The following is a 12,732-nucleotide window of genomic DNA, read 5'->3' as shown; positions in this document are numbered from 1 at the left end:
TACATTATCATACACAGTATAACTAAAGCAATATTTTGAAGTATAATATTTGTTTTATGATAACTTATTTTTGGGGGGTCATTACTCTAGCTATGGTTTTTCCTTTTAGATGTGCTTCCCCAACGGGAAAAATATGACAATATATCGCAATCTATCTTTGTTACACTATGTGTGTATGCTCCCAGCCCTGCCTCCACCCACTGGGCTCACTCTGTTCAGGCTGTTTTTCTATGGAACGAGCCAAGGTGCTGAATCCAATGAAGTGTCTTCCTGTCTGTTATAAGGCGGGACACGAGGAAAACAGACACAAATGCACACAGCAATGTATTAAAGCTAGCAAAATGAGCAAAGTGCCCACGAGAAATCTTGTCACATTTTAATCTCACAAGATCTTGTGTATGTGTGTTATTTTTCCTTGTTCACGCTAACAAAAACTGGGGCATTAAAAATGTCCTTATGTAAACGTCAGCTTTACAGATGTCATATTTGCTGTGTGTCTACGACGTTACCAATCATAGTTACAAAAATTACAGCCACCAAAGGGGAAAAGGTGTGGTGAGCATCTTTGAAATGAAAACAACTATTTCAGGAAATACGGTACACAGTTTTTTTGTATTGTAGCATTGTGCTACTGCTTTCTCTATACAGTTGACTGTTCTCAGCTCATGTCTGCTGCAACTTATCAAGATGACACCGGTGCTTTATTTACCATAACCCCTCTTCTGTGATTGTTAGAGAATACAACGCCTCCACTCAATATCCCATTTCCTGCAGTTAAGGTCGCGCATTGCATGCATTGTTACATGTCCTTGCTCTGGAGATTAGACGGCGGCCCCTAAGCTCGTCTATTACAGTCAACAATGCAACACTTGTATCGCGCTGCATGCAGATGATGGTGCATTGTTTGCGGATAAGGCAGCCTCCATTATTCGGAGACCTGTTTAGCACTTCTGTAAGTCAAGAATGGATAAATCAAAGTCAGAACAGCACACTAAACAGTGAGGTTGATGACTGTTTGACAGATTAGAGACAGATTAATAGTAGAATGCAGAGTCACAGTTGATACGAGTGACTGTGCATGTCAAAATCAGCCTATCCACAAGGATGAATAGTCTTGAACCGGTCATGATGTGCTATACAGTGTTATAGTGTTATATTTTTTTGTGTGTATTTTATTGTGTTTTATCGTGTTATATAAAAAGAAATTATTGTTTTGATGTAAAACGAGCCCTTTTTGTGTTATGTTGGTATCATTGTTTGAGTTGGCATCATTGACAGTTACTGTGGTACCGATTATGTCATTGTATGGTCATATCACCTCGTACTTCGGTACATGACAAAAAAAAATAAAAATAAAAATACAAAAATAAAAAATAATAATAATAATAAATACAACTTAAACTATATTAGGAAAGCAGGAAGTGAACAAATGTAACAGTTACTGATTGTAAAAGTACCAGATGGAGGGGTAGGATTTAATAAGCTTTGCTTCTTCCAACTCCTTTTGGACATGTGGAACTGTGAACTGATTATGGGATTCACTCAATTGTAATCTGATGCATGTTCAAATGAAATAAAACCATTACCATTACCATTTCCATATCTTGTCAAACAACATGTCAATGCACCACTGCTGATGCTCGAGCAGCAGCAACATCACTGCACTGCTCATGTATATGCAAATCACAGGCGCCTTATGTATTCCCCTGGGCGAAGAGGACAGTTTGGTGTGATAAAAACCTCACAACCTTTGAAAGAGCTTGTCCCAACACCTCCCAGCCAAAAACTAGATCAAAAAAAGATATACAGTACACACAAATAGATGACATCAAGCTGCCTGCCAGCCTGAATCAACACCACTTTATTAATCTTGTGGTTCCATCTCATCATTTCTGCACTGGCCACAGAACAAACAATCACTCATTCATCTAGACATCACTCCAGTGTCCACAACCTTCCAGTCATTCCCTTCGGAAGAAGTACCGGCATCAGCACAAGCATCCCAGAAGCCGATATGGCCCACTCTACTGCTGCATAAAGAGACACTCGGCCACTGTTGCAATGCAGCATCAGTCAGATGCTGTTGTGCAACAGCATTAAAAATACCTCAGGGTCAGTTGGGAGGAAAGTTGAAAATGGTTACTCTCGGCAGAGGTAGCACAGAAAAAAGTCGTGAGTGTCGGTCTGTTGCAAAGTAAAGGGAGATGGGTAGGAAACTCTGTTTTGTTTCATCGCCGTTGGGCTGCACAAAACTGAATTTCATTAACATTTCACATGCTAAGTACGACCCAGTTAAAATTTGCTGCAAATCCAGGGAAAAATGTTAATGGTAGAGTCCGTCTAATTCAAGGGTGTTGCAAATACTGCAAAATCAAAGGGTGCATGTAACATTTTGATATTTGTAGACGGTCTTAAACCGATCCAACATATGATATGCATCATCATAGATTACGACACATTATTATTATTACCTGTGTTCTTACTATCAAAAATAGAACTTTTTGTCATTACATGACATATTTATGTGCTTGGTTTTTAAAAATGATCTTGTTTAATGGCGACTTTAGAATGTGCAGCACATAGTCTCTGACTGCCAATGTAGGGCGCTATAATTTCCATGTTAAGAGAATAGCGGATGAAATCACAGGATTATTTAACAACAACAGAATCTACTATTAAACGCTGAATCTTGCAGAAATTGACATAATGCTCTGCTTCTGTGTTTACATTGCTAGCAATGGCTTGATAAAAGTGTTTCTTTGGGTCTCGGGGAAAGCCATATTTCAAGCCTGACACCTTTCTAACATTATTGGTCGTGTGGAAGAGTCAAGTTAGTGATGATATGACCATCTTGTGTACTGCAGCAGTAAAACACAAGCTACTCCAAAGAACACGTGACTTGGACAACAATTAAACTCTCGTCATGTGTAGGGGTGTAAGAAAATATTGTTTCGGCGATATATCGTTCCACGATACTGTATTGATATTAAAAAGTATGATATCAATATTTTTAGGCATTTATCCTAGACTGTATATGGTATTTATCCAAGTGCAGACACGGCAAAGGTTCATTTTTGATTTCAATTTAAACCTCTGATCGTTAGGTGGCAGCACTTACGTAGTCAATTAGGCAAGGACGTTGAACGAGAACATCCTCACACATAAACACAGTTCAACATGGCAGAATGCGAGCACAAAACACCGGCCCCTGCGGCGTACAAGGCTGAAGTGTGTACACATTTTGGATTTCTACACAAAGCCAGGTGTGCAGAAATTGACCAAACCCATGCTTTTTGTCAAATGTGTCGTGCCCGAATTAAGTATTCGGGAAACACGACAAATCTGCGAGTCCACTTAGCGAGACACCATGAGGAACTGCCGCTAGCAAGCAATGCGAACGTCCTGTAGTACTGTGATATTGCAGGTATTTTGTTTTTCAAATTGATATCACTATTTTGTTAAATAATGGTTATTTGATACTATACTGTGATGTTAGTTACTTTGTTCCACAAAAATACTTTGAGCAGGATCTTGAGACATAATTTAATTTATTTGTTTTTTATGGGTTTTTTTTGTAAATTTAAAGCTGGATGTTAAAGCTTTATTCATCCAAATGCTACATTTTAAGTTTTTACAGAGGAAACTTTGTGATACAGCATAACATAGTGTTCTAATCGAATAAAAATTTGTTTAGTAAGTGCATATTGCTGGTGTAATTCAGTTTTTCCAGGAAATCTTTAGCTACAAGAAAAACCAAAAAAATATCGCCTTGTTAACAGTATCGTGATATATCGTATCGTGAGCCTAGTATCGTGATACGTATCGTATCGCCAGATTCTTGCCAATACACACCCCTAGTCACATGCTCGAATGCAGTAAAACAAGGTGCTCCACTCCGGTAATGGATGTGTCATTATACCTTAAAAAAAGGCTGCATTGTGCACGCAGTACAGGGATGCTGAAAACTAATTTACATATATTACTGCTTTTGCTGGTATTAAATTAATGGCCACATGATTTTATGGTGAGGTACACTCTAATGCTGCTGTCAGTGACTCAAGGATGACAGCGTGCAATTCTAATCCCACATTAAAGCCCCTGCTGCTGTTGGAGAGGGAGCAGCTCATACTGCCAACAATTACAAAGGAAGTTCTGCCCGCTTTGTGAAAATGCGGGCATGCTCAAACAACAATGCGTCTTGCACCTTGTAGTAGACACCTACAACAGGGGTAGATAACATTCACAACCAACATCCTTTGTCATACTTCCTTTAGTGAGGTAAGAATGGAGTGTCCATATACAACACATTGACAAGTGTTCCATAAATTAAAAACAATTCACTGCAGAAAGTTTGGATATGCATAGTCAGGGCAATCCACCGCCATGGTGATTTTTTTCTAACCCTCTAAGGAAAACTACACACACAAGAACCAAAGCAGATGTCGTTTAAACACATATTACTGACTGACAACACAAAAGTTATATTATGTGTTAGACCAAGGGCTGTCCAATTTTTGTTCCACTGAGGGCCACATATTGACAAATGTTCTCATCATATTTTTACTTTATTTTCATCTTATTTAAAAAATAATTTAATATTTAAAATATTTAAATATATAAATATATATAAATATATATTTTATAAATATAAATATTAAATATTTAAAAATATATTTAATATTTCAACTCAAAGCTACTAAAATAACATTTTTCCTCATAATATTTGATGATTTTCATAGAATTGTTACTTTATTTCTTCTTTTTTTCTATTAATACTTTGATTTTATTGTAGTATTTTATTTCTTTTTTTAAAATATTTTCCAACTATTTCAGCTTTGCTCTTGTAGATTTTTTCTTGTAATTATGACTTTATCCCCATAATATTTTACTTATTTTCCAAGAATGACAACTTTATTTTGTTTGTTTACATGCATTTTAAAAAAAAAGTTATTCTTTCGTGAATATTTCAACTTCGTGCTACTAATATGACTTATTAATGTATCTTTTTTTCTTGTTTAATTACAATTTTTTTCCTCTTAATATTTTGACTTTGACTTCTTGTAAAATTAATACTGATGCTTCAGTTTCTTCAGTTGTTTTCTTGTTGAATTATATTTATTTGTACACCCCTTAGCTAGACGGATGGCATACTCGGCCTGCATCTCTGCCATAGTAGTAATACGTACATGCTCTGCAGCGATGAATGAGTTAATAACGCAACAAGCACAGCATTACAATTTGTTGAAGATTTTGTCTGTGCAAGGATTTTTGCATTCAATTTAATTTAATTTTTATTTTTATTTGGGGCCGCATGGTTGTTTATACAGTAAACCTCGGATATAGCGGACTCGGATATAGCGGAAATTCGCTCACAACGGACAGATAAAAAAGAACCAATTTTTCTGTAATGCATTTCCAATAAAATTCATTGCATATATGGGATTTTTTATAACGGATTTCGCCTATTTCGGACAAAATCTCCAGTCCCGTTCCAATGCATTTCCATTAAATTTCCCTCGCATATATCGGATGGCCGCATCGTGGCGCTCCGAAGCTAGCTGACATTCTGAGACGTTTTAAAGCAGAGGACATTTTTAATGCCGACGAAACTGGGTTATTCTGGCAAATGCTGCCAGAAAACACCCTGGGATTTATTGAATGAGATCTTAACCTCACTATTGGAAATAACGTAGGCCTGACGGGCGCAACAGGGCCTCGCTTAATTAACAATTTGTTATGCTCAGAGTTCAATAAAGTTAAATTCTCCTAAATTACCTTACGTCTCTTTTCATTTCCCAGTCCAGGTACATTGGAAACATAGTCAAGGAAGTGCCTTTTTATAACGGATAAAATCCGATTTACGCATATACTGGATATAAATCCGATATATGCGTAAAACGGACATTTTCCGATATACGCATATAACGGACTTCGCTTATATCGGACAAAACCAGTGGGAACAATTGAATCCGATATATCAGAGGTTTACTGTATGTGCCCTCTGATTGATTGGCAACCAGTCCAGGGTGTACCCTGTCTCTCGCCAAAATTCAGCTGGAATAGGCTGCTGCAGACTCTATGCAGACACTCAGATTTTATTTAAAAAGGAAAAATAAAAATTTGGAGAAGAGCCCGATCTTCAAAAGTGGCCATGTTTCTCTGTAGCAGGCTAGGGAGTTCCATTTTCATAAAAATGCTCTTGGGACACACATTACTGCTACAACATCATTAGAAAGTCAATTTTCCATAGTTAGGGACCTTTACCTAAGGCTGATGAGCAATAGAAACCAATCAGCGTTTGGGTTACAATGATGGAACGCGCCCTCTGGAGTGACCGAAAAACAATTTACCATAGTTTTCATCGTGTCCCAGCAGGACAGCCATACATCAGTCCAATCAGTCCACAGAGAAGTATTGTCTCCTTAATGAAGTAGGGAGTGTTGCCATTGAGGGCTGTGTGTATGTGTGTGTGTGTGTGTCACCAGAATTTAGTGAAGTTTATCATTCTCCCGACCTGTTGTGTTGAAAGCCATTGTCCGATATACTATTATACATTGTGCCAGACACTGCCATGGTAAGAAATATATGTAGGCATCGTGCAAACAGTGTTTAAACCCACGGCGACAATTATCAACTCATTCAATGCCCAACACGTATTTATATGTTTTTATCAACTCAAACGCCCGATCCCAACGGCGTATTTATACATCTTTTACGGTTATTTGCGTAAGAGGCAAAAAGAGGTGATGACGCAACTCTCCACTAATGCATTTCACTTTAGAGCAATTTTAAGCTATAAAAATGGCCACAAGGTTGCAGAGGTGCATTTGATAAGAGCTTGGCAGGGATGATGGAAGAATTAAGAAAAAGAAATAAATAATAATAATGATAATCATGCTTTACAATTCACTTTACAATTTGGACAAATTCTTTCTTTTTTAAAAAGGGATTAGGTCCAACTTTGGGGTTTCCACAGCAGTAACGAGCACAATTACCAGTCCATTAACAATGAGTGGGTGTGTAATTATGAGCTGGTCGCTGTTTAATTGAATTTGCCTCATTAAACACACATCAATATCCTATTGTCTTCCATTCATGATGCTGAGAAAGACATCAACCTCTGCTTCTTAATTTGGAATGTAAAAATAAAAAGGTTTAAAAAATAGCCTCGTCTTTTAAGTGGAGCAGGGTAGGAGGGGTGGGGGTGGTTACATAATCCCAAATTACAAGCACTGACAAACCGTTGCATTCATGTGTGCACACGCAGACACAGGTAATTAAGTCGTAAAATTACAATTATGCAGCTGAGTGCATATACTACATACAACCAGCACTGGGCGCCAAAAAGTGAAATGAGGGCGATGATGATGATAAAGGTGAGGGAAAATTAAATTTAATGAACGGAAAGGAAACAAGAAGAGTGGGGAGGTTGGATGGATACATATTCTGCATGGAGGGGGATGAGGACGCGGGTGATGACGTCAAAAATGGAGGCGATGCTGGCCGATGGGGGAAGCTGGTAACTGGTTATATAGGAAGGAGTCAGGTACGGAGGCGAGAGTGGCTGGGGAATAGATGAAGGCACAAGGCGCGGGTGGGCGCAACCGATCCTGATAGACAGCCAAGAATAGAGCGCTAATTAATAGTCCGAAAAACGCTGGAGAGGCAGGTGCGCTGGGAGGAAATAAAGCGTTTGCTTCCTCATACTGTGCGGCATTAACATCGTAGGGAAACAGCACAGGGGAGTACACACTGAGATGAATACTAATTAGTGATGTATGGAGTCCATTTATTTGTGATCTGCTTTTACGGTAGGGATGATATCGATGCGTACCGAGTTCACACCTTTGGCTCGTGGGAGTGATAATGCCAAGGAGAAGCCAAGGCTGGAAAACCCTCTTCGGTGGTTAAAATGCAGCCCGCAATAAGGAACTTGAATTTACTAAAAATAAAATAATAATTCAGACTATTCAAACTGCTATTATTGTTGCACTTTCTGCACTATTGTACTTTCCTATTTTCATTTTTATTCTATTATTTGTATTTTTTGACGTGAGAATAGCTAGTGGCTGCTAGCTGCTTGCGCGTTTTTCACCCTGACTGTAAATGAACCGAACCGTGCTCTTAAAACTTATATGTACCAAACTGTTATTATGATTATTGAGTACAAAATGACTATAAAAATAAAAGCAGGGCAATTATGCACGTGCACACTCCTGATATTTGAGATGTTTGTTTAATCCCACAATGTGACTGTAAAAGTTTTCCAACAGGTGCACACACACACCCACGCACAAACACAAACGCACAGCGAGCCCTCACCATGTGTGTGCAACAGTGAAGCGCCTCTGCTTGTGGATGTTGTTGTTGAGCAGCATGCGGCGAAGCAATCGCGGCGAGTTGCGTGGGGACAGTCGGGGGGAGATGGAGGAGGGCGAGCGCCGGTGTCCACGGGGCCTCTCCGGGTGCAGCAGGTTCTCCCGCAGGATCTTCACCAGGTCTTCGTTCAGGCCCGAGTGCTTCGGCATGGGTGGCACAGCCAGGGTGTCCTGGTGCGTCACCCCCATGGCTGCCTGCTGGGCCATGCCTTCTCCAAGGCACCAGTACTACCAGTGCCACCACCTCCACCAGCACCAGTGGCAGCCACGGCACAAAAATAAAAAAGAATAAATTCCCTCTGTGGTGTCAGTCCAGTTTTCTCCTCAAAATGCGACAAATGTGCCAAAATTCCTCTGGATGTGGACGAAATAAATAAAGAAAAAAATCCCTGCTCCTCCTCGTCGGATGGGCACCGAGGGCTGCTGCTGCCTTTGTCTGCACCACTATACTGGATGTCTGCTTGCTGTGTGTGAGAGCACACAAGATGAGGGGACGATGGAGGACAGGAAGGGAAGGCGGGATGCGAGCACAAAAAAAAGGGGGGGGGGGGGGTTTCCGTCCAGTAAATCCAAAGCTGGCAGGAGTTAAACTGAATCAATGTGTGCCCTCAAACAGCACAGCATTGTTTATGGTGAAAGCTACTAAACCATTACCAGCACGGTGCGACTAAATCCTGCAAAGCTTGTTGGGAGTTCTACACCATCCAATCGAAGCAATTCATCCATCCTCTCCTCCCCACCTCCCTCTCAGAGAATGACTGCAGCCCGTTTGCAAGCGACTGATCCTTTGGAGCGAGTGTATCAGAGTGTGTGCTTAATAAAGGGTAAAAAGAAAGAGGAGGGAATGCTGGAATCCTGTGTGAGAGTGCAGCATTACATAAAGGAGGCTAAAGGCACACATTAGTTAGCCCCCATCAATGTTGATAACATCTGGCGCCCAGTGATTTCACAAAAGTTAACATTTTTATGACCGCATATCTTCTCAAAGGACACTACTGTTCAAATGAAACCTGGATAGAACTAAATAATGACTTTATGCCAGTATTGCCATGTGTTTGCCAAAAACAGTACAATATGGCTAAAGCAACAATAAATATATAATATATAATATTAAGTACAGTAATACCTCGTTTAGTGCGGTTAGTTGGTACCAGACGCCACCGATGAACAGTAAGTGAATTTCTGCAAAGTAGGATTCCTTCTAAAAGGAATATTTCGTTTAATTGGAGCAAAGATAAAATCTTTACAAACTTCGAAATAGGGCTTTTAAAGAGGACCTATTATACTTTTCTGACCTATAAATGTTGATGGGATATTGTATTCTCGTGTTAAACGATGCCAAAGTTTCAGATAATGAGGTTTGCACATTTGGAAGTGAGCCCTGAAAGACGTTTGGGATGGATCAAAACGCTCGTTTTCAGAGGGTGTTGCAAAACTGTTCTTTTGTGATGTCACAAAAGGAGTGGACTTCCTTATGATCGTGGCTGTAGGCGCGATATGCTCGCCACCTTCCCCCCCCCAAGCTCTGCTTCACCCTCCCTTCCCCAAGCTCTTTTTTTGTGAACATGAACGTGAAATATTTGCCAAAATGTTGCTGAAGCCAGAAGCTGGGAAAAGGTGCATTGATGTCGGACACGCTTTGGGTCCACAGAGGTGGAGAAAACCACATTGCTCACTGTCTGCAACCCGGTAGTCCCGCAAAAAACCTGTAATGACCACATTTCCAGTACCGGTGCCAAGTTAGTAAACCCGTCGCCCTCAAGCCATGGCACTAGCGGTGCCTCTGACAAAGCATGTCCGACAATGAGCGCCCTTCCTCGGGTAGGCGAGGTGGATGCAGCGCCCTCACATCCCGGTTTTCCTGAGCTCCATGGCACTAGCGGTGCCTCTGACAAAGTGTGTCCGACAATGAGTGCTCCTCCTTGGGTAGGTGAGATGGATGCAGTGCCCTCACATCCCGGTTTTCCTGAGCTCCATGGCACTAGCGGTGCCTCTGACAAAGTGTGTCCGACAATGAGTGCTCCTCCTTGGGTAGGCGAGATGGATGCAGTGCCCTCACATCCCAGTTGTGCTGAGCTCCATGGTACCAGCGGTGCATCTGACAAAGTGTGTCCAAAAATGAGTGCTCCTCCTTGGGCAGGTGAGGTTGGAGGAGCACCAGCCGTGCCGACTCATGAGCTTCCAGTAGCTCCTACACACTTTTCAATTGGCTCTGCAAAAACTTTATTCATTTATTATCAACTCCTGTGACCGCTACATTAAAAAGTGTTGTTCACATTAGTCAGGAAGTAGTTTGGGAGTGTGACCAATCACAGCAGAGGAGGCGTGCCTGGAGGCGGGTCGTGGGTGAAATCAATTAAAACAGACCATATTGGGAAGCTCAAATCTACAGCTGGAATAGGTGCAGATTCTGGAAGTTTTCGTGTGTAGCTTGCTCTGTAGGAGTCAACAACTTAATACAAAGGGTAAAAGAATTAGCATAATAGGTCCCCTTTAACACTATTAGAGCACTTTACATAAAATAAACCCACTATTGTCACTTTTACGCTCGTATGACCCGATACAGTTGATATAATTCGAGTAGGTTGCTACAAATGGGTCCCGGATGTGTGGGGGACAGTAAGTGACGTCAGAGTTGAGTTTTAGCTTGGTCTAGAGTTACAGCCGCAACTCTAGATGTTTTATTGTTATGATTATTGTATTGTTATTATTTACACAGATCAGTGTGTGAGTGCAAAAAAAACTTTATTCAGCTAAACTGAAGTCATTGTCTTCAGGACAGTAATATCACAGTTTTTTTCCACCTAACAAACTCAAAATCAAGGGAATAGTGTCTAAACCAGACTTAGAGGGACTAATCCATGCCTTTGTCTCGGCCGGTTGATATATCGGTCGATATTTGCGTTCTTTACTTGGATCAGTATCGGCGGATACGCGCGTGAATTTGACGATATATTTTTCCGCTACATGATTTACAGACAGGCAACCACCAGGCAGCTTTGTGTTGCCAGCAACACAGGACCCTGCAACACACGTAGTTGCGGTATCCGTCCCCACTGGTGAATCATAACAAAAGCGCATTTTCACAAGTAATACAACACGCTTGATTTTCACACCTTACAAAGCCCATCACATTTCACTGGGTAATCCCTAGGCATAACAGTTTAAGTCATGGTGTGACAACGAGAACTCCCGAAAACATCACATACCAACACAACAGACGAATAAAAGCACTCTCACTAGTTGAGCAGAACAAGAATGAACAACTATGCAACTTTAGCTACAAACTGACTATTTACATAGACGGTGCCGCAAAGCACGCTGGGAACCAGGAAATGCTCCCATTGACGCTACAATATAGTTTAGTTTGTGGGTCTGAAAACCAGGAATGCTGCTGAATGCTTCATCTTTAAAAGTACCTACCGTTGGAATTAGGGAGCTGTTGATGTAGTTGGAGGCTAATATGTACAGCCGTTACCAACACCGCTTTAATGTCAACGTTGTCAAGTCAGCCCCATGGTGTTTGGAGGAGTTTCATTCAGCGAACGCCAGGCTGAGGTTAAATGCGTCTCGTGTTATGTGTGTGCGCTCTCTCCGAGCACACATGCACACACACACACACACCGAAGGAATTGGAGCAGCCATGTCTGCTATCAGAGGTCTTTAGCGTGCACAACACGAACTTTAATGATGAGAGAAATGTTTTATATATCGTACTAAATTGTGTCAGTGTGATGTGTTTGTGTGTGCGGAGGTGGGTTGCGCGTCACGCTGCGGAGGAGCAGTCATCACATCGATGCTAGATAAAACTTAAACTACGACAGAAATGTTTTGCACATGGTTGAATATTTATTCCTTTTAAAATTTATAATGCCGTTTAAATGTGTGTTTAAGAAAGCTGAATCCTACTGTGTTCAGTGTTTACATTTCAATAAATATTTGTTTAAACTTGAGACCTGTAATATTTGTTATCAGTCATTTTTTCATGTAAATTGAGGGATCAAAAGCAGTATCGGCCACAAATAGCGGCCCAAGCAAAATTGGCCATTGGCTAAGGGTGATGGAAAAAAATCGGTATCGGCCCCAAAAAAACATATCGGTCGATCCTTAGTAGGGATCGACCGATATGGTTTTTTGGGGCCGATACATCAGCCAGCCGATATGTCGGCCAATATTTGCGTTCTTTACTTGAATCGGTATCGGCCGATACGCGCATGAGTTTGGCGATGTATTTTTCCGCCGCATGATTTACAGACAGGCATGCACCGGGCAGCTTTGTGTTGCCGGAGGACCCTGCAACACACACAGTCGCAGTACCCCTCCCACACTGCAAGAGTGGTGAATCACAACAAGG

The 12,732-nt window shown here is 41.0% G+C and overlaps 1 protein-coding gene across 4 annotated transcripts in view; it reads right to left on the bottom strand.

Moving 5' to 3' along the window:
* pde4d (phosphodiesterase 4D, cAMP-specific) overlaps window positions 1–12,732 on the bottom strand; it is a 204,960-nt gene that overhangs the window by 90,327 nt on the left and 101,901 nt on the right. Inside the window, exon 1 of one of the 4 annotated variants that reach the window (XM_058071077.1) lies at window positions 8,323–9,773. The exons of the other annotated variants lie outside the window; for them this stretch is intronic. Coding sequence (XP_057927060.1) covers window positions 8,323–8,585 — 263 coding nt within the window. The 5' untranslated portion in view covers window positions 8,586–9,773. Of the gene's footprint in view, window positions 1–8,322; window positions 9,774–12,732 lie in introns of those variants that run through there. 4 annotated transcript variants of the gene reach the window in all.

Source organism: Doryrhamphus excisus, chromosome 4 (assembly GCF_030265055.1).
Source record: "Doryrhamphus excisus isolate RoL2022-K1 chromosome 4, RoL_Dexc_1.0, whole genome shotgun sequence".
Classification (NCBI taxonomy): domain Eukaryota; kingdom Metazoa; phylum Chordata; class Actinopteri; order Syngnathiformes; family Syngnathidae; genus Doryrhamphus; species Doryrhamphus excisus.
Note: the sequence above shows the minus strand (reverse complement) of the source record. Positions and strands in the feature narration are given on the sequence as shown.